Source organism: Pseudorca crassidens, chromosome 15, assembly GCF_039906515.1.
Source record: "Pseudorca crassidens isolate mPseCra1 chromosome 15, mPseCra1.hap1, whole genome shotgun sequence".
Classification (NCBI taxonomy): Eukaryota; Metazoa; Chordata; class Mammalia; order Artiodactyla; family Delphinidae; genus Pseudorca; species Pseudorca crassidens.
Window position 1 is genome coordinate 16,270,813 of NC_090310.1, and position 24,310 is coordinate 16,295,122.

The 24,310-nt window shown below is 50.4% G+C and overlaps 2 protein-coding genes and 1 long non-coding RNA gene across 7 annotated transcripts; 1 reads left to right on the plus strand and 2 right to left on the minus strand.

Moving 5' to 3' along the window:
• Positions 1-357: 357 nt before the first annotated feature.
• GDPD3 (glycerophosphodiester phosphodiesterase domain containing 3) lies at positions 358-6,395 on the minus strand. Of its 4 annotated transcripts, XM_067706216.1 has the most exons (10): positions 5,792-6,395; positions 5,485-5,527; positions 5,114-5,249; positions 4,976-5,021; positions 4,695-4,813; positions 4,526-4,615; positions 4,073-4,206; positions 2,452-2,511; positions 2,300-2,351; positions 358-552 (listed from the first exon to the last, which is right to left on the minus strand). In XM_067706216.1, the coding sequence occupies exons 1-10, from the start codon at positions 5,928-5,930 to the stop codon at positions 415-417; spliced, it is 957 nt and encodes a 318-aa protein (XP_067562317.1). In that variant the 5' UTR covers positions 5,931-6,395; the 3' UTR covers positions 358-414. The 4 variants fall into 4 exon arrangements, with proteins under 4 accessions (XP_067562317.1, XP_067562314.1, XP_067562315.1 ...); XM_067706213.1 differs by having other exon boundaries at positions 4,695-5,021; XM_067706214.1 differs by lacking the exon at positions 5,792-6,395 and having other exon boundaries at positions 4,695-5,021; positions 5,485-5,775.
• A 210-nt stretch (positions 6,396-6,605) lies between these two features.
• Positions 6,606-13,257, minus strand: MAPK3 (mitogen-activated protein kinase 3). Of its 2 annotated transcripts, none has more exons than XM_067706209.1 (9): positions 13,058-13,257; positions 11,814-11,996; positions 9,795-9,984; positions 9,507-9,623; positions 9,093-9,207; positions 8,575-8,706; positions 8,305-8,414; positions 8,055-8,209; positions 6,606-7,199 (listed from the first exon to the last, which is right to left on the minus strand). In XM_067706209.1, the coding sequence occupies exons 1-8, from the start codon at positions 13,237-13,239 to the stop codon at positions 8,087-8,089; spliced, it is 1,152 nt and encodes a 383-aa protein (XP_067562310.1). In that variant the 5' UTR covers positions 13,240-13,257; the 3' UTR covers positions 6,606-7,199; positions 8,055-8,086. The 2 variants fall into 2 exon arrangements, with proteins under 2 accessions (XP_067562310.1, XP_067562311.1); XM_067706210.1 differs by lacking the exon at positions 6,606-7,199 and adding an exon at positions 7,261-7,617.
• Positions 7,177-15,818, plus strand: LOC137206966 (uncharacterized). Its single transcript, XR_010934879.1, has 3 exons — positions 7,177-7,317; positions 10,808-10,919; positions 14,325-15,818. It is a non-coding gene; the product is annotated as an uncharacterized lncRNA (long non-coding RNA).
• Positions 15,819-24,310: the final 8,492 nt, after the last annotated feature.

The following is a 24,310-nucleotide window of genomic DNA, read 5'->3' on the forward strand; positions in this document are numbered from 1 at the left end:
AGGTAGCAGATGGGCCAGCCATGCCCATCCTATGAAGCCAGGTGATGTGGCTTACAGGGGAGGGCAAGTCTCTTGCTGTGTGCTTGGGGCTCTTAATGTCCTCAGGAGAATGGAACCATTGTCTGTGGCTCTGAAGGGGCAGGGGGCCTTGCAAGGGACATTCCTGAGGAGAGTGGAGGCCAGGTTGGCACAGGGTGTGGCATTACTCTGGGTCTGGAATGTGGTAGAACCAGTGGGTCAGGGTGGTTAGGGCCTCAGACTCTAGCCCTCAGCTGGCCTCTTCTGCCACAAGCTGCCATCTTTGTAGTCTTATAACCCCTCACACCTTCCCCGACTCCCCAAGCACAAAGACGTGACTGAAAAGAATACATTTATTGGGGAAGAGAAATAGAGGAGAGGGCGAGCACCTCTGGGTTAGGAGGCCGGGGCAGGTGGTCCATGGTTGTCCAGGTAGCGCCTCAGGGCTGTCGGGTAATCAGTTATGACGCCGGTGGCCCCCAGGCGGAAGGCCACTTCAAAATCTGACTCTTCATTAAGGCACCAAAATACCACCTAGTGGGGAGGGAGGGGCTTGTAGTTTCCCAACAACCTTACCTAGTGCTTCCCCTTGTATCCAGATGCTGGGAGCTCTCCTCCTCTGTGGAGACCTCCCAGCAGTGCTATGCTGGAGCTGACTGTCACATTTTCAGGAATTTTGAAAACTGGTTATTAAATACAGCCATTATTAAGTATTACATTACATAAACATACAATTCAATAAATTATATTAAAAACAAAGGTAATAAATACTCAAAACTCATCACTTCCTAATTATTTTACCACATTTTACTGTTACCCATGTTCTGGAGGTTATCTACATCTATCGAATGTATAAGACGGAAATAGTATATAATGGTGTGCTACCACACCACACATCTCTTCCCAACTCTGTTCTGTGAATTCATGTTGATAGCCTGAAATTAGCCAAGGTGGGAGTATATACAGCAGGGAAATTACCTCATGTTCAAATCAAGGGGTTTCTTTCCCCCTGGGACAGCTGGTAGTGGAATGTTTGCCAGCCTGCCTCCCAGCCTGCCTCCCAGCCTGCCCATATCCTGCTGCTCTACATCTTCCCTGCCTTCTGAGTCCTCTCCTGTGGGCACTGAAGTAGGCTGAGCTGGTATTTGTACCCTGGGCTAAGTCACTGGCTGGACATCTCAGTTTCTTAATTTCACAAATGAGAGTGATGGTCTATCCTCCCAGTGTTACGAGGAAGACCGTGGAGCAGGAGGCCTGACCTGAAAGAGCTATGTCATCCCCATGCCTTGCTCACCCCAACATCCAATCAGTGGCCGAGTCCGGCCTGTCTGTGACTTAACCCTTCCATCCATCCCTGCTGCTGCCACCTAAGCCTCAGTCCTGTCAGTGGCAGCATCAGGCGCCTAGTGAGACTCTGCTTCCACACTGGCCCCCACAATCCCTTCTCCACGTGGTGGCCAGAGTGACCCTCACTCGACAAGGCTTAATTGAATCAGGTCTCTCGCCTGCTTAAGGCCCTCAAAAGCTTCCCTCTCCTTTGGGCTGAAGTCCAGGTTCCTTACTGAGGTTCACAGGCTGCCTGCCGCAGCCTCTCCTGCCTTCTCCAGCTCCCCTGGTGCCACTTCCTCCAAACTGCAGCCTGGTGGGACCCCTCTCAGTTCCTCTGCTGGCCTCTTGCTTCTCATGACCTTCCCACATGCTGAGCCTCCTGCTGAGATGCTCTCCCTTTCCCCTCCCTGCCAGCCGGCTCCTCACTGCTTCTAGAAGGCCTTCTCTGACCCCACAGACCACAGCACTCTTCTTCCTTTCTGTCCACTGGCTGCCCCTGCGATGCCTGCTTTTCCCCATCCTCTGCCCCTGCTGGTAAGCTCCCTGCTCCTTCCCCAGGACCACAGTGCCTGGAACTGTGTTCTCAACACAGTCAGTTCCCAACAAAGGTTTGCTAATTAAATGACCTGGTCAGAGCTGATGCTCGGTAGGTTGGAGTGGGGTGGGGGTGGCCTGGGCTGGTCTTCCCCTTTTCTGGTCTCTTCCCAGCCCCTCTCATCAGGGATCAGGACAGTTCAATATATCATCATTATCGTAACGGCTAGCCTTTATCAAGCCCTTACTAAGTATCGGCTACATATCCAGAAGAATTAAGTATATCATTATCCCCATTTTACAGATGAAGAAACTGAGACTCAGAAGGTGATCTGTCCAAGTGACCCAGCCAGTTAATAAAAGGGCTGTGACTGGAATGTCGTGCTGGGCCCACACTGTGAACAACCCACTTGCTCACCTGCACCCCTCGCTGCTCCAGGTGTTGGATCAGACTTTTCCTCATGATGAGCCTGGTGGGGGGCGGGGTAGCAAAGGCTGTGATGAGAGGGGACTAAGGAGAAGGGCGGGTCTCTGTGGGATCCCTCCACCTAGCCTTCTCGCCCATCTCACCATTTGGAAACCACAGCCGCCAGCTGATTCAGCCCAGAGCAGGAAAATGGGAAGTAGGTCCTGTGGAGAGGTGGTGTCGTGGTCAGCCCCTTGGGTCTCTCTCTGTCACAGGCGGGGTGGGGGTTGTAGTGACCGCCCCCCAACCCGTATAACCCTACTCCCTCTAGAAGAACCTTTGCGGCTGCCCAGAGGAACAAGTCACCCATTGCTCAGTGACTTCCTACTCCGGTATCCTTGACTCCATGCTTTGAGGGTGTGCCCCTCCCCTCACCGTTTTACAGAAGAAGAAACTGAGTCTTGGAGAACTAAAGTGACTTGCCCGAGGTCACACAGCAAATCCATGGTGGGGCCAGGGCCAGGACCCAGCTTGATTCCCAAACTGTATACGCAGCTGGAGGTCCTCCTGGTTAGGCCTGACCAACTTCCTGAGACCAGACAGCATTTTATTCGGTCGGCTACTTGTCCCTAATTGTTCCACTCCAGAGTGACTTTATTTATGTTTTTTTAATGATGAATTTTTTGTTGTTATTGTCGTGTTTTGTTTGGCTGCGCTGTGAGGCATGCGGCATCTTAGTTCCCTGACCAGGGACTGAACCTGTGCCCCCTGCAGTGGAAGAGTGGAGTCCTAACCACTGGACCTCCAGGGAAGTCCCGGGGTGACCTTAGAGGCTTTCACAGTGTCCCAGGGCAGGCTCTGCTGTGTGACCTTGGGCAAATTACAGAACCTCTCTGAGCCTCAGATTCTCCATGGGGGTCATGATTCCTGTTATCTCCTGAGGGTGCTGCAAGGTAAGGCTCAAATAAACTAAAGGATGTGAAAACACCTTGCAAAACCCGTAAAAAAAGTTAGGTACACCAAGTTTGTAGTATAACGATCTCTTTGTGGCAAGGGATGCTGGGGGTTGGCTGGGAGCTTCCCTCAGGACGACAGAGGGGAGCAGAAAGCACTGGGGCCGCCACAGAGGAGGTCTCAGAAGGCAAAGGGAGGGTCCCGGCCTGAGAGCTGGTGAAGTATCCAAATTCCTGATACTTTGCCCAGCTGTTACTTTGTTAATCCTTGTCCCCAAGCAGGAAAACGCTTGCCTTTCTGTTTGAGAATGAGAGTGATGCTGTAATTAATAAATATTTGTCTTCCCACCCAGACTGTAAGCTCGTGAAGGGCCTCTCCCCACCCACATTGGTCTTATTTACTAGTGTAAGTGCACCTGAAACAGAGTAGGCATTCAATAACTCTTTGTTGGATGACTAGATGAACAAATGAACCCTTGTCCTAAAACTCCACCCACATCAACGCACATTTGCATAGGATTTCAGGGGGTTCGTGTCCCCCTTAGTATTCATGAATGCTTGGTGAGACCACTGTCTTCAAAGGACCCCGGATGGGAGATTATCCTTGAGGGTAGCCAGGGAGCTGGGGACACTGGATCTCCTGCTCCACACGGGACCCTGCACAAGGGGGTTTGAAGTGGGGGGTGTTTTTTTTTTTAAACTTTTAATTTTATGTTGCAGCATAATTGATTAACAATGTTGTTTTAGTTTCCGGTGTAAGGTGGAGGGGGCTGTTTTTGAGGACAGAAGTCTGGGGGAGAATGAGGAAGGGAGACGGGGACCCTGTAGGTACCTGTTGATGATGGTGGGCAGGAAAGAGATGAGGAACCTCTCAGGGATCGAGATGAAGGGCAGCAGCCCCAGGTAATAGAGCAGCAGCACCCAGAATCCTCGGCTTATTGTGAAGGCGGTGGGCATCTCAGGGTTCTGGAAGCCAAGGGGAAGTGAGAAAGGGGATCAGTCTGCTCCTGTGGGAGCGGAGAGGAGGCTTGGGCTGCACAGTTTTCAACATTCAGGAAACCCTACTACCTGCAGGATCAAAGCCACATCTTGGCCCAGCGTTCCAAGCCCAGAGCCCGCTTCTGTCCCTCTGGCATGCCTTTGCTCACACACCTTCCCCACCTCCCCCGCTCTCCAAATCCCACCCCTGGAAACCCTGCTCAGGGCTCCTGCAGAACCCCCAGACCCCTCTGGCCTAAGCCCGTTTGGGAGGGGCAGTGGGCGCAGGGAGGGGTAAGGGACTCACAGCGGCCTTGCACTTCTTCATGACTGAGCTCTTCTCCGAGGCCCAGATGGTGATTTCATCGCGTTCATAGTGCCTCACCAGGCCCGCTATCTGGGAGGGGGAGGAGGTGATGGGGAGTCAGGCCTCCATCCAGCCCTGGGCCCTCGCCCACCCCTGCCCACAGCACCACCTTGCGAATGAGCTCTTCATTTTGCTCTTTGACCTCCACGCTTATGGGCATCCGCGGAAAGCTCCGGAACACGTCCTCCAGACGCACCATGTGCCTGTCTGACCCGTGTGCAAAGTGGCCTGAGGGGTTGTGGGAAGAAGGATCAGAGAAGGATTGCTGGGGTGGGGGGCTGCAAGCCCGGGGGGAGGGCGTGGGTCCCAAAGGGGAAAAGAGGGCAGGAGGTTGAGGCCGTGACCCCACTCCAGCTGGCTCAGCCCGGCGCTGACAGCCCACACGCTCACCCGGCGAGAAGTAAACCTCCAGCTCTTCCTTGTAGAGGGGCAGCTCCTATAGGGAGAGCAGGGAGCATGTCACCAGGAGTCACACGTGGAGGCACGGTGGTTCTCTGGGCACGGTTGGGGTGCTGGGGCAAGGCCCACCTCAAAGTCCAGGCTGCCCACATCCCTATTCACGCCTGACTGGCGGGACAGGCTCTTGTCGTGTGACACCACCACCACGCCATCCCGAGTCAGCTGGCAGTCGAGCTCCAGGAGGTCGGCTCTCTGGGCCACGGCGCTATGGGAGCGAAGGTCAGTGAGTGGCCGAGGGATGGGGGATGCGCCATACAGCAGGGCGGTGGGGATGTTTAGGGGAACGTGAGGCAGTTCTGGCCGGATGTGCAGGCTGTGCCCTGCACGACTCCAGGGGGCTCCAGTCACCCAGAGCAGGAAGTGAACGGCGCCCCTTAGCGTCACGCCTCGCATAGCTGGCACAACCTTACCCGGAAGCTTGGCCAGGCAGGTGGACTCACTTTTCCATGGCCTCCATGGTGTTCTCCAGGCGCTCTCCAGATCCTGTGTGGGGCATCCAGGGTGGGTTCCTGCGGCCCGGCCCCGCCCCCTGCCTCATCAGCCCCAGGCAGGCCGGGTTGAGCAGCCTCTTCTTCCCTGTTCCACATCCTGCCCTGCCACCCGGCTCTCCGCCCACCTCGAACTCTGCCCTCCTTTAACATCCTGCCCTTTGGACCTACCCCTCTCTGCTGTCCACCCTGGCACCTGCCTTGCTATCCTCACTCCATCCTCAGAAGCTCCCACCCCGTCTACCCCAGCCCAGCTCACCTCCCCGGTGGGCCCCCAGGCGGGGACAGAAGGCTGAAACCCACGGCGTATGCAGCAGGCGAGGTCGGCGCAGGAAGAAGATGGAGAGCATGACATAGCTGCTCAGGGCGGGCAGGGTGTAGTAGAGCAGAGAGCTCATGGTCGCGCCGCTGCTTCAGGCCCTGGCTGCCGCAAGCTGAGCCATTCCCGACGGGCTGTGTTGCCTCGCTGACTGCCTGGCTGATGTAGGCTGGCTCCGCCACTGGCTGCCACCACACCCCTTGGGACCTGCTGAGCCTGCTTCTGGCCTGAGGCCAGACTGCAGGGCTCAGCTGGGGTTGGGGTAGAGGCAGGAGTAGAGGCCAGGCAGCTCTGGCCCGCGTACCCCCAGGCCCTTCACACACCCCAGAATGCCTCTCTCCGTGGCCACACTGGGGAATCAAGTCCCCCCCGCCCCCCACCAGCTCTGCTACAACACTCCCCCTTCCCACTGGTATGTGCGCCCAGGGTATGTAACATGCCACCCCTTGCCATTTCCAGAGAAGCCGGGGGTGTATAGTGTGTCCCTGAGTCACTCCAGAATCACCCCCAGCCAGATAAGACAGGAAGCCATTAGGGTGGGGACAGAATAGTGACTAAGGGGGAGACTGACCCCACTCCGTCTAGAAGTCTGGAACTCCTTACACTCCCAGCCTCAACCCTGGCCAGCGGGGGAGCCAAAGGCCGCCGCTCCAGGTAAAGCCACAGGTGGGAAGCAGCGGGGCTGGAGACTCAGTCCTCAAAGCAGCAAGGATTATGGTCAGGGCATCGGCGAACACAGACAGAGCCAGGGCCATCCATAGACACACCTCTATATTTATATATTAGATACAGGCACGGGGTGGGCAGGGGCACTGGGCTCTCCACGTGCCCCCGCCTCCACTTCTGTTCACCCACACACAGAAGCAGCGGGGACGTTAGATGTGGCAGCTTTGTGGGGGAGGGTTTAGGTCTGCTCCTCAGGGACACTAGTCCTTGAGCCTTAGGAATGTTCCTTCAGGGAAAATGGGGTGGAGTTTTAATGGGCTGAGTGGGGCAGGGCTGGCCCTGAGTCCCCACTCAAGTGTCCTCCATGTCCCTCCCCCACTGCCCCTCAGTAGGTCCCGGGGCAGCCAGAGCCCTTGAATTCCAGAACTACCAGAGACTGGGAGAGCCGGGCAGACGGTGGCAGAACAGCAGAGGGGAATTTGCTTTGGGGCCACCTGAGCCCCTCGGGTCCTCAGGTGAGGGGGGAGGGCGCGTTGGCCTGCCTGAAGCAGGATGCCTGAGCAAAGCAAAGGGAGGTGGCCAGGCCTGCCTTCTGCCTCGACCTGGGCTGTTGGGGTCTGGGCTGGGCACAGAGTCCATTTTCTAACAGTCCGGCAGGGGAGGGGCAGGCAGGAGGCAGGGCCTAAACAAAAAGGCAGGCAGGAAAGGAACCATTAGCACACGTGAGCGGACCTGCCAGAGCCCCGACCTCCACTTCCCTCATTTCGTCCTCACAGCCTGGCCTCTACTCCTGCCTTACGGTGAGTGTGATGCGGCTGGGTTTCCTTATCTGTGAATGCGGATGACATTAGTACCCATTTCAAGGTACTGCTATAAGGACTAAGTGAGTTAATCCATGCAAATCTCTTACAACAATGCTGGGTGCTCGGGAGGTGTTCGCTCTCATTATCAGGACTGTGTCCAGGAAACTGAGCTGCAGAAAGGTGAGGTGTCTTGCACAATATCACACAGCCCTTATGGAGTATCAGAGGCGGGCTTTGAACCCAGGTGTGTCTGCCTTGCTGCTATCAGGCCACAGCTGGCCAGAGACAGAGAGGAAACTAGAGGAGGAACAGAGAGCAGTGTGGGTGGCGGTAGCCCCAGCCGGGTCCCCCAAAGGTATGGGAACTGCTGACCTGGACACCAGGTGTGAAAAAGCCTGGCATGTGGGTCAGGCCGGATGCTGCCGGCTCCTCCCAAAGCAATTACTGCCCCACCTGCCTCTCTGCCCATCCTGGGGGAGCCAAAGCCTGGCTCTGTTCCTCAGATGGGTGAGAGGGGGCCCTCAGTGACCTGGGGCTGGAGTGTGCAGGGTGTTGACAGGTGGGAGACATGTGGGGCTGGGCGACCACGGGTCTGCGGCTGAGGCAGGCTCTGGCCCTTCTGTTGCCACCGTACACGTGGCTCAGGGACGTGAGCAAGCTTGTGACTGCGTGGAGGCACGCTGGGCACCCTGGTCTCAGGGGGAATCTGTGCGTGGGTGGTGGGGAGCACTCACCAGGCCCCAGGGAGCAGAGGCATCTGTCCAGGTTAGGGGGCCTCCAGCACCCCAGGCTGGAAACGGGCTGTCTCCTGGAAGATGAGCTCCTTCAGCCGCTCCTTGGGTAGATCATCCAGCTCCATGTCGAAGGTGAAAGGTTCCTCGGCCACTGGCTGGGTGGCAAAGAAGTGGGGAGGCTCAGGACAGGGGCTGAGGGATGCCCACCCATCCACCTACCTGCCAGCCCTGCTGCTGGTGGCTGGCCCACCTCATCTGTTGGGTCGTAGTACTGCTCCAGGTAGGGGTGAGCCAGTGCTTCTTCCACTGTGATCCGTTTGTTAGGGTTAAAGGTCAACATCCGGTCCAGCAGGTCAAGAGCTAGGGAAGCGCAGGTGTCAGGGGTCAAAGGGAAGGTCAGAGGAGCTCCCAGAAGCATTGCTTTCCTTCTCTGTGTCCAGAGGCCCAGGTAGCTACTGGGCCCATGTACCTTCTTCTACACCCGGTTTTTATCACACACCAGCCCCCAAGTCTCTCTCACCTTTGGGGTCCGACTTGGGAAAAAGCTTGGCCCAGGCCACCTTGGTCTTGGAGGGTAGAGACTGTAGGTAGTTTCGGGCCTTCATGTTGATGATACAATTCAGGTCCTCCTGGGAGGGGGAGCCCAGGATACCTGTAGGTAAAGCAGGTGACTTGGTGAGCAATCTCTCCCTTCTGGGAACAGAAGGCGCCAGGAACAAGAGCCTCCACCAACCTGCTCCAGGCCACCAGCCAGTACTATGGTGGTGAAGAGCAAGGGGTCTGGATTCGGGCAGCCCTAGGTTCAAATCCAGGCCCTAGCACTTCCTAAGCATGGGGTGTACGTAGCCTTACTGTTCCCATCTACCAAATGGGGACGGTATCTATACCTCAGTGAACTACTGTGAAATGCTGTAGGGGCCCCACACATGGTCGTGCCCCTGACCTGACTCCCACAGACTCACTGACCCTGATCCTAAAGAAATCTCCCCTCCAATAAGTGAAATCTCCCTCCCACTCAGCTGGCCAGTCCCCCCTCACCCAGAATGTGGTTGAGCTGGTCCAGGTAGTGCTTGCCCGGGAAGATGGGCCGGTTGGAGAGCATCTCAGCCAGAATGCAGCCCACAGACCAGATGTCGATGGACTTGGTGTAGCCCTGGGGAGGAGGAGAAAGTGGTGGGCTCCTGGGCCAGCCTCAACCTGTTGTTGAGCCAACCCTGATGTTTGCGCCTGCCCACAACCCCCGACCTAGGTTCAACACCAGCCAGGGAGGCAGAGGGCAGAGGCCCAGAGGAGCTAATCCACAGTGTCTTTCCAGAGCCCAAGGACCAGCATAATGTGACAAGGCCTGGGGGGAGACTTCCTGCATCACGGGGATCACTGCCTGGCTTAGAGGAGGCTCCAGGGCTTTGTGGGACACAGCCCCTTCCCTTCAGGGGTGGGTGGCCCCCCTACCTTGGAGTTAAGCATGATCTCTGGGGCCCGGTACCAGCGTGTAGCCACGTATTCCGTCAGAAAGCCAGTGTGGTCGTGCTCAGGATCGGCAATCCGGGCAAGACCAAAATCACAGATCTGGAAGGCAAGCCAGGCTACTGAGCTCAGTGCTCAAGGCCTCCTGGGCCCAAGTAATCATATCACCGCGTCTCTGCCCATGCTGTTCCCTTTGCTTGCGATACTCTCCTCCCGTGCCCTGCAAGCCTGAGACCCCAGGGGTGGGAGGAGACCGGCCCTCAACGCTCTGACCTTCAGGTCGCAGGTGGTGTTGATGAGCAGGTTGGAGGGCTTTAAATCCCGGTGGAGCACGTTGGCGGAATGGATATACTTGAGGCCCCGCAGGATTTGGTAGAGGAAGTAGCAGATGTGGTCGTTGCTCAGCTGCTGGCTTTTAAGCAACTTGTACAGGTCTGTCTCCATCAGGTCTTGCACAATGTAGCTGAGGTTGGTGCCAGAGACCCCCCAGATGGGGGCAGCGAGAGGCACTTGGTTAAGAAGAAGAGCCTTTGGTCAACAGGCTTCATATCCCTCCAGCTGATGCCCCTGGGACTCAACAGATCTGCCAACTCATATCATGAGCTGGGCAAGGCCCATACTTAGCAGTCGGGCTCAAGGCCTCTGCCGGATCTCAGCCAGGGACCCTGACCAAAGCACTTCAGTTCTGTGGCCTCAGTTTCCCTACTGGGAGAATAGGGCTACTCAACTGTGGGAAGCAGGAGAATGTCCCATTTAAGAGCAGTAACTCTGGAGTTCACCTGCCAGTGTCTGAATCCCCACTGCCCTGCTCATTGGCTTTGTGGCCTCAACCTGTCTGCACCTCTACTTCCTCATCTGTAAAGTAAGGGGAAAAAATTGTTCTCTAGAAAGTGGTTGTGAAGATTAGCAGAGAGATGACCCATGCAGAGCAGCCAGCCCAGTGCCTGGCATGTTGTAAGTGCTCAGCGAACATGAACTAGTACTGCTGTTATAAAAGCCTGAGCCGCGTGGCTCTTGAGAAGGTTAAATGAGATAATGTATGAACACCATCTGGCATGCAATAAATGTTTGCTTAAAAATAAATGCCTGCGTTATGGGAATGGTTTGTGCAAGACGATGAGGAGAAACTCCCCATTGCACGCTCCCACTCAGGGTGCTTGGCCATACATCCAAAGACAGAGGAGTAAATGTCCTTTTATATTCTAAGATAAAAAGACTACACATAAATAAACAAATAAATGTCATGTGCTTTGTTTCTAGAAGACTAAATTAGGGCTGTCTTTCAGAATCAGCCTCCAAAGGGCCTTCTGAGAACACCTGGACCAACCCTGCTGTTTTAAAGATGAGGAGGCCCGACACGATGCAGTGACCTGGTTAAGGTCACACGGCAAGCTGGGGGTGAGTGTGGAGATTTCCTGCCCTCGGTTTGTGGTGGAAGCTGCAAACGGTGCGATACTAATCCTCACTCTTGGGTGGAGGACTGGAACTGGCTGGGGTGGGTGGGGCAGGGGAGAGGTGATGGGCGTTATAAGCTGCTCACTGAGCCAGGCAGGAAGTGGACAACAAACTAGGAAAGCAATATGGGGGGAGGGCAGCAAAGGCAAGGCTGTCCCTCCCGGGGCAAGGTGCAAGTCCACAGGGGATTGGGGTGGGGCTCTGAGTGGGAAGTCCCAGAGAGAGGACAGGTTCTCATCTGGGGGAGAGGAGGAGGTAGCAACAGAAGCACTTGATTTTATTGAGGCTTTCTGAGTCTCAGTTGCTTCATCTTTGAAATGGAGCTGATGAGACCCATCTTATAGGGCAGTTGGGAGTTAGAATAAGAAATGTCAAAGCACTCGGCTTGCACTGCACCAGACTCATAGTAGCCCCTCCAAAAAGGGCAGTTTTCTTCCTTCCTGCCTTCCTTCCAGTCTGAGGACCCAGAGGAGAAAGAATCACCGTCTGTTAAACAAAAAAACTGACTGTGGGCAGAGGCTGGATCTCATCAGAGAACTGCAGATGTCAGAAGACAAAGCTCCCATAGAGACCATCTTGCCCAGCCCCCTACTGAGGCAGAACTCAGAGAACAGACTTGCCCAGGGCCATACTGCCTGGTTGCAGCAGGCCAGGACTCATCTGAGGCCTCCCCGTCGTCCTCTTACACTCTGTGGCCTCTTTACTGCTGGAAAGTTTCTTTTACTGGGTTTGTTTTGGAGGGTGGTAGGGAAGAAGGAAACAGAAAACAAGCCAACAGTCACCCAGCCCAGCTCTGAGGCTGTGCCTGGCCAGCCATCTGGCCAAGGTGAAGGATACACATCCCTCATGGCTTCCAGGGTGGGTGCCCGCAGAATGTCTCGGATGCCGATGACGTTCTCGTGGCGGAAGCGCAGCAAGATCTGGATCTCTCGCAACGTACGCTGGCAGTAGGTCTGATGCTCAAAGGGGCTGATTTTCTTGATGGCCACTCGAGTCTTGCGCACGTGGTCGTAAGCTGAGCTGAGAGGGCCAGAGATGTTGTTGGCATGGCCTTACGAAAGGGGGAGTCCAGGCCCGGTGGCCCCACCCAGGTCTTGGCAGGGAGGGGAGGGAGCAGGAGAGGCTCTGGCCAGTCATAAACAATGCTGGTTCCTTCCTGCTGTGAAGGCCTGGGATCTCCAGGGAGAAAGCTGGGGACCAGCCAGGCAGCCCTTCAGTGACTTCACAAACAGAGGAAGAGACTGACCGATCACTGACTTCCCCTCTCCTCAACCCTTTCCATTCTAGTTGCCCTGACCCCTCATCCTCCCCTTCCTAGGATGGGCTCCCTCAACCCAAGGCAGGTCCAGGGGTTGGGAGGTGTGGAGGACGTACAGTGAGGTAAATACAGTGAGAAGGAGGGAATCATAGGAGGGACTGGAGAGAAGGGGTAGGCAGGGCAGGGGTGGGTGTCAGGGGGAGGTTCCTGGGCAGCAGAGTTATTCCCAGATGAACAAAGGCCCAGAGCACCCAGTGGGGCTGGGAGAACTCACAGACCCCTCCTAAAAGTTGCAGGAAGGCATTCCTGGACCCCTCATTGCTCACTGGGTCCCTGGCCCCAGGCCCAAATCCCCACCCCACCCTGCCTAGCCCTGAGCTCCGCTCTTTTCTCCCAAGCTCCTTGACCAGCCTCACTGAGGGGGGGTTCCAAGGCATCCTCTCCCCAGTGAAGGGTCCTTCACTCCTTCTTCACTAAGGATATTACCTCCCCAAGAAGACTTATTCTCTTCTCCTCACCCCGTGTCTATAGGGTCCCCAAGGCCCCCACAGCTCCCCCACACATACTCAGATGCCCCTCCCTTTATTACAGAATGGTGGGTTCAAAGCTCCCAAGCCCCCTCTCCTTAGATTTTACGCAGCGCCCCCTCCCCCAGAAAGCACTCAAAGGCCCTCTCCCTGGGACGCTCCCCAGCCTCCTGAAGCCTCAGCTTCTTCAGGATGCTAAGAGTCCCCAAGGCCCAGAGAGCTCTCAGCAACCCTCCCTGCCCCCTCCCTCGGAGCCCCCTCCCCAAAGACGCCCCCGCCCCCAGAACGCCCCTCACCTGACCATGCCATACGCGCCCTCGCCGATGTACTGCAGCTGCGTGTAGCGCGGGCCCACGTCGAACGGCTGCCCCTTTACTATCTCTACTTCCCCCGGGACCCCCGGGCCGACCCCGTCAGTTCCCCGGGGCTCCCCGCCCCCGCCCCCCTGAGCCGCCGCCGCCGCCGCCGCCGCCGCCATCTCCACTCCTCCCCTCCCGCCCGCCCGCCTGCCTCCCCCCGGCGGCCCCGCCCGAGGCCCCGCCCCTTCCCGCCCGCCCGGTCACCCGCGGAGCCTGGCGCTCCAGGCCCCGCCCCTGCCCGTCCCCGTCACGTGACCCACCACCCCGCGCCCAGCTTAAGGAACCTGGTCCTTGGCACCTGTCGGCTCCATCTACTCCAGTCAACCTTAGAAGCTCCCCAGGACCATCTTGAGACTGTCCAGACCCTCCCCCCGAATGCAGACCAGTAGGGCCGCCCGATGACCTCACCCAGAGCCACCCAGCAAATGAGTGCTGGACCGGGGACCAAGACCGGGCCACGTGGCCCCGCTGCCCCCGCCAGCCCCACTCAGCCGGAGGAGTGGCCCGGGCCTCGAGATGGAACCTTAAGGGAACCCTCACCAGCCCTCTGGAGTTTGGCCTCCCGGAGCCAGGCCCGATGCTAAGTGATCCAATGCGTATTTCACAGTGGCGGTGGGAGATGGACGCCTCACAGATGTGGCGTGCTTTTCACAGATGAGGAAACTGAAACCTGAGCTGGACAAGGTGACTTGAGAGCTGGAAAACCCAGGCTTCCAGACTCCCAGCGTAATGGCTTTCAGAAGGAGGCCTATCTGAGTGGGCTAGGGACCTGGCCTCAGCAACCAGGCTGTGCCTGTATCCTGAGGACAGATACTCCCAGCCTATCCTTACATGGAGAGCAGGGGAGAGGTGAGAGAGCTGCGTTGACCGGGTTTGGTGAAAATATACTATTAGGTTTTTCTGAAAAACAGCAAGATAGCTAACGTTTTTGTTGTAGTTGGGTTTGGCAATCCTGTCAAGATCGTCATCTTTTGATTCTGTACTAGACTTTACACAGTACTTGGTCCACTTCAGTTTCTTCATCAGGACAACCCCACAGTGCAGATGTCATCTGCTTTTCTGAGCTGGATGAGCAGGAGCCATGTCTGTCTTGTTCATCGCTGTATCCCCCACCCCTACACTCAAGCTCAGACCCTCAGAAAATTTTTTTTTTTTTTTTTTGCAATACGCGGGCCTCTCACTGTTGTGGCCTCTTCCGTTGCAGAGTACAGGCTCTGGACGCGCAGGCTCAGCGGCCATGGCTCACGGGCCCAGCCACTCCGCGGCATGTGGGATCTTCCCGGACCGGGGCACGAACCACTGCGCCACCGGGGAAGCCCCTCCTCAGAAATTTTTGAATGGATGAATCGACTCTTACAGAATGGGAAACCTGAGAGTTGGGGAGCTGAGACTCAACATGGTATCTTCTGACACATAAGTAGATGCTCTTTTTCATTTCATTCTGTCTCCTGGAATCATAGTCTGTTAAAACTGAAGAGAGGGCCCTCAGAGACCATCCAGTCCATCTCCCTCACTTCACAGTGAAAATGTGAGCTGGGACCTTCACAGAAACACACCTCCTAGGCTTAAGTAATGTTGTTTTTGTCTTCCTTAGAAGCTGGGAGTAGGTCCTTGTATGCATTAAAGATCAAGAGACAAAATAGAACTGTAATTATGATTCTGAAATTACTCATAATTAGATCTATGGTGAGGCTCTAATTCAGATTGAGACCAAGTTGCTGGTTCCCAATAACCCACAAGTCAGTGAAGGTTCAAGAGGTGCTAATTAGGACTTCCCTGGTGGTGCAGTGGTTAAGAATCTGCGTGCCAATGCAGGGGACACTGTTTGAGCCCTGATCTGGGAAGATCCCACATGCCGCGGAGCAACTAAGTCCATGTACCACAGCTACTGAAGTCCGTGCGCCACAGCTACTGAAGCATGCACGCCTAGAGCACATGATCCGCAACAGGAGAACCACCGCAATGAGACGCCCGCGCACCGCAACGAAGAATAGCCCCCGCTCGCCGCACGGAGAGAAAGCCTGCGCGCAGCAACGAAGACCCAACACAACCAAAAATAAATAATTTTAAAAACAAGAGGTGCTAATTAGATCCTTTTTTTTTTTTTTAGTTATTCATTTGATAAGCTATTTAATGGTACTGTGTGCAAAGCTCTGAGCTAGGCACTAGGGCTGATAAAAGATTACTGTATAGTGTGAATTAGTGGTGAAGAGCAAGAGCTCTCTGGTGTCAGATTGCCTGGATTAGAATCCCATTTTTGCCACTTGCTATGTTATCCTGGACAGATTACACACTGGCCTCTCTACTCATCGAATTTCTAATCTTAAAAAGAAATGATAGGACTTCCCTAGTGGCACAGTGGTTAAGAATCCTCCTGCCAAAAGCAATTACACTCCAAGAAAGATGTTAAGAAAAAAAGAAAAGAATCCGCCTGCCAATGCAGGGGACATGGGTTCGAGCCCTGGTCCTCCAGGAAGATCCCACATGCCATGGAGCAACTAAGCCCATGCGCCAAAACTACTGAGCCTGCGCTCTAGGGCCCTCGAGCCGCAACTACTGAGCCTGTGTGCCACAACTACTGAAGCCAGCACGCCTAGAGCCCGTGCTCCGCAACAAGAGAAGCCACTGCAATGAGAACCCCGCGCACTGCAACGAAGAGGAGCCCCGTGGCAACTAGAGAAAACCCATGCGCAGCAACAAAGACCCAACGCAGCCAAAAAATAAATAAATAAATAAAATTAATTAATTAATTAAAAAAAGATGCACATACAGAAATCAATTTAATACAGGATAGATGGATGTAATATATGTGATATATAGATGTAAGATCACTCTAGAGAAGTGAGGAGGGAATAATGGAGGAGGTAGCATCTGCCTCTCTGAAAAAGAAGTAGGGTTTCAGAAGGACAGTATGGAGGAAAGGCATCAAGAAGAAGGAGCAGCAAGAACCACCCATAGAGGCAGGAGCATGATTTGTCCCGTGTGGCTGCAGTTAAGGGGAGTTTAGGCTGGAGAGGTAGGTTGGGGCCAGGTTGAGGAAGGCCTCCGATTCCGGCAAGGAGTTTGGATATTACTCAGTAAGCAGTAAAAGCCTTTCAGGGACTTTTGCCAGATCATTTTGCAACTATGGGAGAATATAGTGACTCAGGGAAAACACCATGGAGTTGAGCGTGGAGCCAGGTTTCCTGAGTAGGAGTGAGTTTCCCGGCATGGGAAAGGCTGGTGTATCCGGAGGGGTGCCTGCCACCTCAGCTGTATCTGAGCCTCATTTGAAGGCGTGTGACTGAGAGCCCCCTCTAGTGGCTGGGGTTGGTACTTCCTTCCTTCTAGATTGGATTGGGATTTCTTAGTCTATTTCATAAATTCATATTCAACTAAGAGAGACTGAACATCTATTCTGTGCCAGACACTTATTTTTTTAATAGTTGGAGACTTCAATACTCCACTTTTTTCTTTTTGTTTTTATTTTTTGGCTTGCTGCACAGCTTGCAGGATCTTAGTTCCCCGACCATGGATCCAACCCGGGTTCCTGGCAGTGAGATCACCAAGTCCTACCCGCTGAACGGCCAGGGAATTCCCTGTGCTAGGCACTTTTATGCACTTCATCTCCTGTCATCCTCATAGCAGCCATGTGAAGTAGATACTATAAACATTTAACAGAAAAAAAATAAGCAGCAGCTCGCTGAACTACGGAGTTGGAAGGAACTTTAGAACCATTTCCTCTGTCAGGTAGTGCAGTACCTCCACAGCCTCTGCATCTACCCAGACTAAGTCTTTTTAAGTCCTTTTTTTTTTCTTTTTGACCACACCACACAGCATGCAGAATCTTAGTTTCCCGACCAGGGATCGAACCCTCGCCCCCTGCAGTAGAAGCATGGAGCCTTAACCACTGGACCACCAGGGAAGTCCCAACCCAGACTAAGTCTTAAACCAGCTCTTATCTCTTTGTGATGTCAAGGTCACAAGAGAGGCCAGTTGGTGATTTGCTCAGGGTAATACAAACGAGTCACATTGGAAGAACACAAATGAACAATCCCCTTTCAGCTAACTCAGCTCACCAGCACAAACCGAGAAAGGAGCAAATGTACAGGAATAGGGGTCAGAACATAATGAATAATTTATGAAGATTTAAATACTGATCTCTTTTTTAAATCCCAAAAAAACCTCATTATAATTTTCTTGTGACACTCCTTCATATATGAGAGATTAGCTGGGTCTAAACATCTCTCCCCTGGTATAAGCATTCTTCAGCTGATCCCTTCTCTGAAATCTTGGTGGTCAGCTCTGCCTGCCCCCACTGGGCTCCTTGCCTGGGCTGTCCTCACCGGCCTTCTTTCTTGATGTCTCTCTCTTAGTCATATCATACTCCTGTGATGTCAAGTTTTTCCTTTATGTTAAATCTCTCCTTAGCCATTGCCTTTCATCCAAGTTCCAGTTCCAAAATTTCAGTGTTTGATAGACATATTCACCGGGAGACAAGCTGATATAGAAAATTTAGGCTGTCCAATGAAAGTCATCCGTTTTACTCCCAAACCTGCTTCTCTTACAGACTCTGTTTCAGGACAATCACCATTCTCTCAGAGTTGAACCCTGTTATTTTCTCATTTTCCATTTCTCTCCACGTCTAGCCAACTCCTTGTCATTTTATTATCACAATATTTCCCAAAGCCATCTCTTCCACCATCGATCAAACCCTAATTTCAGGGACTTCCCTGGTGGTCCAGTGGCTAAGACTCCACGCTCCCAATACAGTGCGCCAAGTTTCCATTCCTGGTCAGGGAACCAGATCCCACATGCCACAGCTAAGACCCGGCGCAGCCAAATAAATAAATAAATATTTTTAAAAACCCTCATTTCATGTTTTTATTCTTTTACTTTCTAACTCTTTAACTAACTTCAGCACTTAGCAAAAAGTTGCAGAAATAGTTCAAAAAATTTCTGTATACCCTTCATCAACACTCCCTAAATGTTAATTTTAAATAAACACAGTACAATAATTAAAATCAAGACATTAACATGAACAGAGTTAATCTACAGGTCTTTTTCAGCCACCTGTCCCCATAATGTCCATTTTCTAGTTCAGGATCACAGGTTGCATTTAGTTGTTATCACTCAATTTCCTTTAATCTGGAATAGTTCCTTAGTCTTTTTTTTTTTTTTTTTGTCCTTCTTGACCTTGACACTTTGGGAGAGTGTGTCTGATGTTTCCTTGTGGTTCCTCCTTTCACTTTGCCTCTACTATTGTGTGATGCTACTACTATTGTACTAACTAGCCTCCTTTTCTTCAGTCTTCTTCCTCCTCAGATACGCCTAAAACACAAGCGCTTATAAGGTGTGTATGAGGCAGGAATCTTTCAGTAACAAGTGGCTAAAGATCAGCTCAAACCCACTTAAACAAGAAAGGAAATTTATGGGTTTACTTACTGAAAAATTTAGAGGTAGATGTTAAGGCACCGTTGGCTCCAGGGACTTAAACAACGTCATCAGTACTTTGGTCCCACCTCTGACCTCTGCTTTCTTCTGAATTGTTTCCATTCTCTGGTGGTTCCTTTCATGGTGGCAAGATGGCTGCCAGCAGGTCCAGATTCATATCTGATGTTTTTTCCAGTAACTCCAGCAAGGGAGAGGCTCATCTCTGTCTTTCTGTCTCCTTGTAACAAAAATGCCAGATTTGACTCCCATTGGTTATTGGCTCTGTTTGGAGCCTGTGCAAATCCCTGAACCAATCAATGTAGAACTGGGGATTTAGTTATCTCTACTTGCATGACATGAACTGGTCTGGGGGAGGGATGGTTTTCCCAATGAAAATTGGTGTGCTATCCTCAGAGAGTGCTGGACAGGCAAAATAACAGTGTCATTACAATGTTTCTCTTTAGAGATTCTTCATTCCTCCCTTAACTACCAAATTAAGTCCAAATTCCTTACCAACATCCAAGGCCCTACTTCCTTTGATCCAAATCTTACCTTTCTCAGGCTCATTTCCTAGATGAACATTTCTCTCTAGGAAAACTGAATTTCTCAATGGCTTGCATGCCATACACATGCCTGCTTCTGTACCTTTGCTCATGCAATCTCTGTTATTTGGGTTGCCCGTTATGCAGGTTTTTCAATAAAAGGAATCCTTTCCATTTCCAGGATGAAGTGTTTCCTGGTATCCTCCGGCTACGTGTGCCACATCTGCAGCTCTTATGTCTTAGAGCAAATGTCAAATGTGTATTATATTTATTTATGTGCTCATCTTGCCCTTCCTCCTAGATGGTAGAATTTCTTGAAGGCTGTAATGATGGTGTCTTTACTTTGCAACCCTCTTCAGTACCAAGATGTGTTTTGCACTCAATAAATATTTGTTGAAAGAGAGAATTGAGTATTTATGGAATGGTCTCCACACCCTTTGTCAGCTGGGATGATGCACTTTTCTGTATGAGCTCAGGGTTGACTGTGTTCCTGTTAAAAATGCAAAACCCAAAATAGAATACCATTTTCTATATGTAGTCTGACCAGTGGGAGTATAGTAGGAGTATTGCTTCCCTTGTATTGGTCCAATATTTTATTCTCTTCCACACAGAGACTTTCCCTGAACCTCATATGCCTCCTCACAGTGTTCTTTTCTTTAATGGGACTTAGCACAGTTTGTCAGAGATTCACTTGTGAAGTGGTAGAACACAGTAATTAGAAGTGTGGGGACTGCAAGTTCCCTTCTCTTTCTGCCTCCGTGAATTCACTTTCCAGAACTGCAGAGAGATGAGCTATAATCCTATTAACTGCAGAGGCTTGGGTTATTTTATTTCAACACACAATGAAATTGAGTACCTTAGGGCCAGGTAGGCAATGGCTACACTGAAGGGGAAAACTGAGTGCCTCCCAAGTGCTAGATTTTTGAGGGCACATGATCTTATTTGATATTCACACAAGCCTTGTGAAACAGATGTCATCTTCTTTTCACACATGGGAAAGCTGGGGCGGAAAGCTTGGGTGACTCGCTGGAGACCATACCTGTGATAAGTGTCAGGCCTGGGACTCAAACACCTGTCTATCTGATTCTTCACTGGAGGCTGTAAACAGGTAACTCAAGGCCATATTCAGCCTGCAGATGTATATTACTTGACTCGTGTCATTTTGCTTTCCTTTAATTTAAAAAAAATCAAAAAACAATGCAAAACAAAAATTCAGGTCCTGGAATCAAACTGCTGGAGTTTGAATCCTGTCACCGCTAATCAGTTGTTTAACTTCTTCCTCAGTTTTCTCATCTGAAAAAGAGGATATAGTACTTACTTCATAGGAAGGCTGAGATTTAAATGCTTTTAATATGTGAACCTGGGTGGGTGGCATAACTTTTCTAAACTTTAGTTTTATCAAATCCAAATATGGGATCATAAATTGATTCTGTCTACTTCACAAAGTTAGGTACAGTAAAGTTTTAGAGATTTTTTTTTTAATAAATTTTATTTATTTATTTTTGTCTGTGTTGGGTCTTCGTTGCTGCACGCGGGCTTTCTCTAGTTGTGGTGAGCAGGGGCTACTCTTTGTTGCAGCGTGCGGGCTTCTCATTGTGGTGGCTTCTCTTGTTGCAGAGCACGGGCTCTCGGTGTGCAGGCTTCAGTAGTTGCGGCATGCGGGCTCAGTAGTTGTGGCACAAGGGCTTAGTTGTTCCATGGCATGTGGGATCTTCCCAGACCAGGGATCGAACCCAGGTCCCCAGCACTGGCAGGCAGATTCTCAACCACTGCGCCACCAGGGAAGCCCCTAGAGATTTTTTAATATGGAGGCCTTAAAAACTGCAAAAGATATATAGACGTTATATGTCTCTTATCATAAGAGGTAACGCCCTAAGCTGACATCAAATTTTTGTTGTTTTTAAAATTAAGATATTAATTACAATCAATAAAATCCACCCATTTTACATATACAGCCTTGATGAATTTTGGTCATTCAGTACAATTATGTAACAGTCACCTCAATCAGGATATAGAACAATTTCTTCAAACTAAAAAGCTCCTTTCTAGGGACTTCCTGGAGGTCTAGCGGTTAAGACTCTGCGCTTCCAATGCAGGGGGCATGGGTTCGATCCCTGGTGAGGTAATAAGATCCCATATGCCCGTGGTGCAGCCAAAAGACTTAAAAAAAAAAAAAAAAGCCCCCTTCCAGTGATTCTCTCTTCCAGGCAATGATTGATCTACTTTCTGTTACTTTAATTTTGCCTTTTCTAGGATTTCATATAAATGAAATCACAAAATAGTGTTTATGTTTGACTTCTCATGCTTAGTATATTTTTAGATTAAATTACGTTGTGCATACTAATATTCAACTTTTGAACTGAGATATAATTCATATACCATAAAATTCACCCTTTTTTTTTTTTAAATTTTGGCCACGGCTTGCAGGATCTCTGTTCCCCAACCAGGAACTGAACCCCAGACCACGGCAGTGAAAGTGCTGAATCCTAACCACTAAGCCACCAGGGAACTCACAAAATTCACTATTTTAAAGTGTACAATTCAGTGGTTTTCAGTATATTTACAAGGTTGTGCCACCATCACCACTATCTAATTCCAGAACATTTTAATTACCCCCCAAAGAAAGCCCATACCCATTAGTAGTTACTGCCCATTCCCCCAACCCTGCAGCCTGGCAACAATTAATTCCTTCTGTCTCTATGGATTTGCTTATTCTGAACATTTCATATACATAGAACCATAGAATATGTGGCCTTTTTGCATCTGGCTTCTTTTCCTTAGCATGTTTTCAAGATTCACCCAGGGTTTGGCATATGTCAGTACTTCATTCTCATTTTATGCCTTAATAACATTTCATTGTATGCAGATACCACGTTTATATATCTATTCATCAGTTGGTGGACGTTTGGATTGTTTCCACTTTCGACTATTATGCATAATGCTGCTGTGAACTTTTGTGTACAAGTTTTTGTGTGAACATATGTCTTCTGTTCTCTTGGGTATATATCTAGGTGTAGAGTTGCTGCATCATACGGTAACTCTGTTTAAACTTTTGAGGAACTGCCAAACTCTTTTCCATGGTGGCTGCACCGTTTAACATTACCACCAGCAGTGCATGAAGGTTTCAATTTCTTTACATCCTTGCCAACACTGTTATTATCTGTCTTTTTTTATAATACCCATCCTAGCAAGTGTGAAATGGTATCTCGTAGTTTTTATTTGCATTTTTCTGAAGGCTTTGTGCTTACTGGCCATTTGTATATCTTCTCTGGAGAAATGTCTATTCAAGTCCTTTGTCCATTTTAAAATTGGGATGTTAGTCTTTCTGTTGTTGACTTGTAAAAGTTCTTTATGTATTCTGGAATATTAGACCCTTATCAGATAAATGATTCACAAATATTTTCTCCCATTCAATGGATTCTTTTCATTTTCTTTAAGCACAAAATGTTTTACTTTTGATGAATTCCAATTTATCTAGTTTTTCTCTTGTTGCTTGTACATAGGTTTCTTAGATAAGAAACTGTTGTATATTCCAAGGTCATGAAGATTTATGCCTATGTTTTCCTCTAAGAGTTTTATAGTTTCAGTTCTTACATTTAGGTCCAGCTGTTTATCTTATTGTAACCCCCTTGCATGTGATAAATCTTTTTTTTCTCTTGCTGTTTCCAAGATTTTCTCTTTATCTTTCAGTACTTTTACTATGATATGTCTGGATGTGGATCTCTTTGCATTTATCCTACTTGGGATTCGTTGAGCTTCTTGGAGGTATAGATGAACACTTCCCAGCAAATTGGGGAAGTCTTTAGCCAAGTTTTCTTCAAATGTTTTTCCTTTCTCCTTTCTCTTTCTCCTCTCCTCTGGTACTCTTATTCACATATGTTGGTGTGTTTAAAGGCATCCCACATTTCTCTGAGGCTCTGTTCACTTTTCTTCATTCCATTTTCTCTCTGTTCTTTGGATTCCATAAGCTCTATCCATTTATCTTCAAGTTTGTTGATTCTTTCTTTTGCCAGTTCAAATCAACTGTTGAGCCCTTATAATGAATTTTTCCTTTTGGTTAACATACATTTCAACTCCAGAATTTCTTTTTGGTTATTTAAGAAAATAATTTCCACCCCTTTATCTCTATTTGATAGTCTCTGGTCTCTATTTGATGAGACATCATCATCATACCTTCCTTTATTTCTTGAAGCATGGTCTCCTTTCATTCTTTGAACGTGTTTGTAACAGCTACATTGAAGCCTGTCAAGTTGCACATTTAGTCCCTCTCGCAGACAGCTTCTGTTGCCTGCTTTTTTGTCTGTGTATAGGTTACACTTTTTCTTTACGTGTCTCATAATTTTTGTTGAAAACTGGACATTTTAGGTACTATAGCAACTCTGGATAGTGATTCCCCTTCTCCCTCCCTAGGGGTTGTTTTCGCTGTTGTTGGCTTGTTTGTTTTGTGACTTCACTAGGCTATTTTAGTTAGTTTTCCCTCACCTTGAAAGCTCTGGTCTTGCTCCTTGAAGGGCATAGCCTTGGACTCTGCCTTCCTGTTTCAGCTCTTGTCATCTTGGGATGACAGGGGTTATAGCAGGCTCTCTGTGTCTCTCTCCCGATTTCTCTGGTAAGTTGTCTGCTTCATTTGATATTACACACTGCCTATTAGGCTCCACTGATTACTGGCTGATTGCTCTATTGTTTTTGACAATGCCCTGGGGCATATATTGCTCAGCAGTCTGATTCAATTAAATTTGGGCAGGGGTAGGTGTTAAGGTTGGTCTTTGAGGTTTGTTCTGACCCCAGGAGGGCTCTTTTTAGCTGTCTCTTTCACTGGTTCTCTCTGGTGAATTAAGTGGCTTATGGTTTAGCCTTGTGGTTCTTAATTAAGAAGAGTTTTTTTTTTTTTTTTTTTTTTTTTTGCGAGTGCCCTTAGGCTTGAGCTTTCCTATACTACATTTCAAATAAAGTCAATTCCTTTGGGGAGAGCCTCAAGTCTCTTTTCTATGCACTCTCTCCCTGGGCAAAGTCTCTCAACTACTACTCTGGGCACTGGCTAGGGCAGTAGCTTCTGGTCTTCTTGGCTTGCTTCTCCCAGCACTGGATCTCTGCTCTACAAGCAAGCTGGGATGAGGGTGGTTGGGGATGGTCCTTGGACCATCACACCAGGGACAGAGCCTCCACCCTATGAGTAGGGGCTGCATGGGGGAAGGGAACCCCTACTTCTCTGCCACACTCACCAGAAATTTAGCCT

What these genes read in the sequence shown, in the direction of transcription:
- GDPD3 (XM_067706213.1), bottom strand. Translation starts at nt 5,930, where the DNA reads ATGAGCTCTCTGCTCTACTACACCCTGCCCGCCCTGAGCAGCTATGTC. An exon ending in GCGGCTGTGGTTTCCAAATG is followed by an intron (nt 2,352 to 2,451) that starts GTGAGATGGGCG and finishes GCCCCCCACCAG; the next exon opens with GCTCATCATGAGGAAAAGTC. An exon ending in TGGAGCAGCGAGGGGTGCAG is followed by an intron (nt 553 to 2,299) that starts GTGAGCAAGTGG and finishes CCTCCCCACTAG; the next exon opens with GTGGTATTTTGGTGCCTTAA.
- MAPK3 (XM_067706209.1), bottom strand. Translation starts at nt 13,239, where the DNA reads ATGGCGGCGGCGGCGGCGGCGGCGGCGGCTCAGGGGGGCGGGGGCGGG. An exon ending in AGATCATGCTTAACTCCAAG is followed by an intron (nt 9,208 to 9,506) that starts GTAGGGGGGCCA and finishes CCTCCTCCCCAG; the next exon opens with GGCTACACCAAGTCCATCGA. An exon ending in ACTACGACCCAACAGATGAG is followed by an intron (nt 8,210 to 8,304) that starts GTGGGCCAGCCA and finishes TTTGCCACCCAG; the next exon opens with CCAGTGGCCGAGGAACCTTT.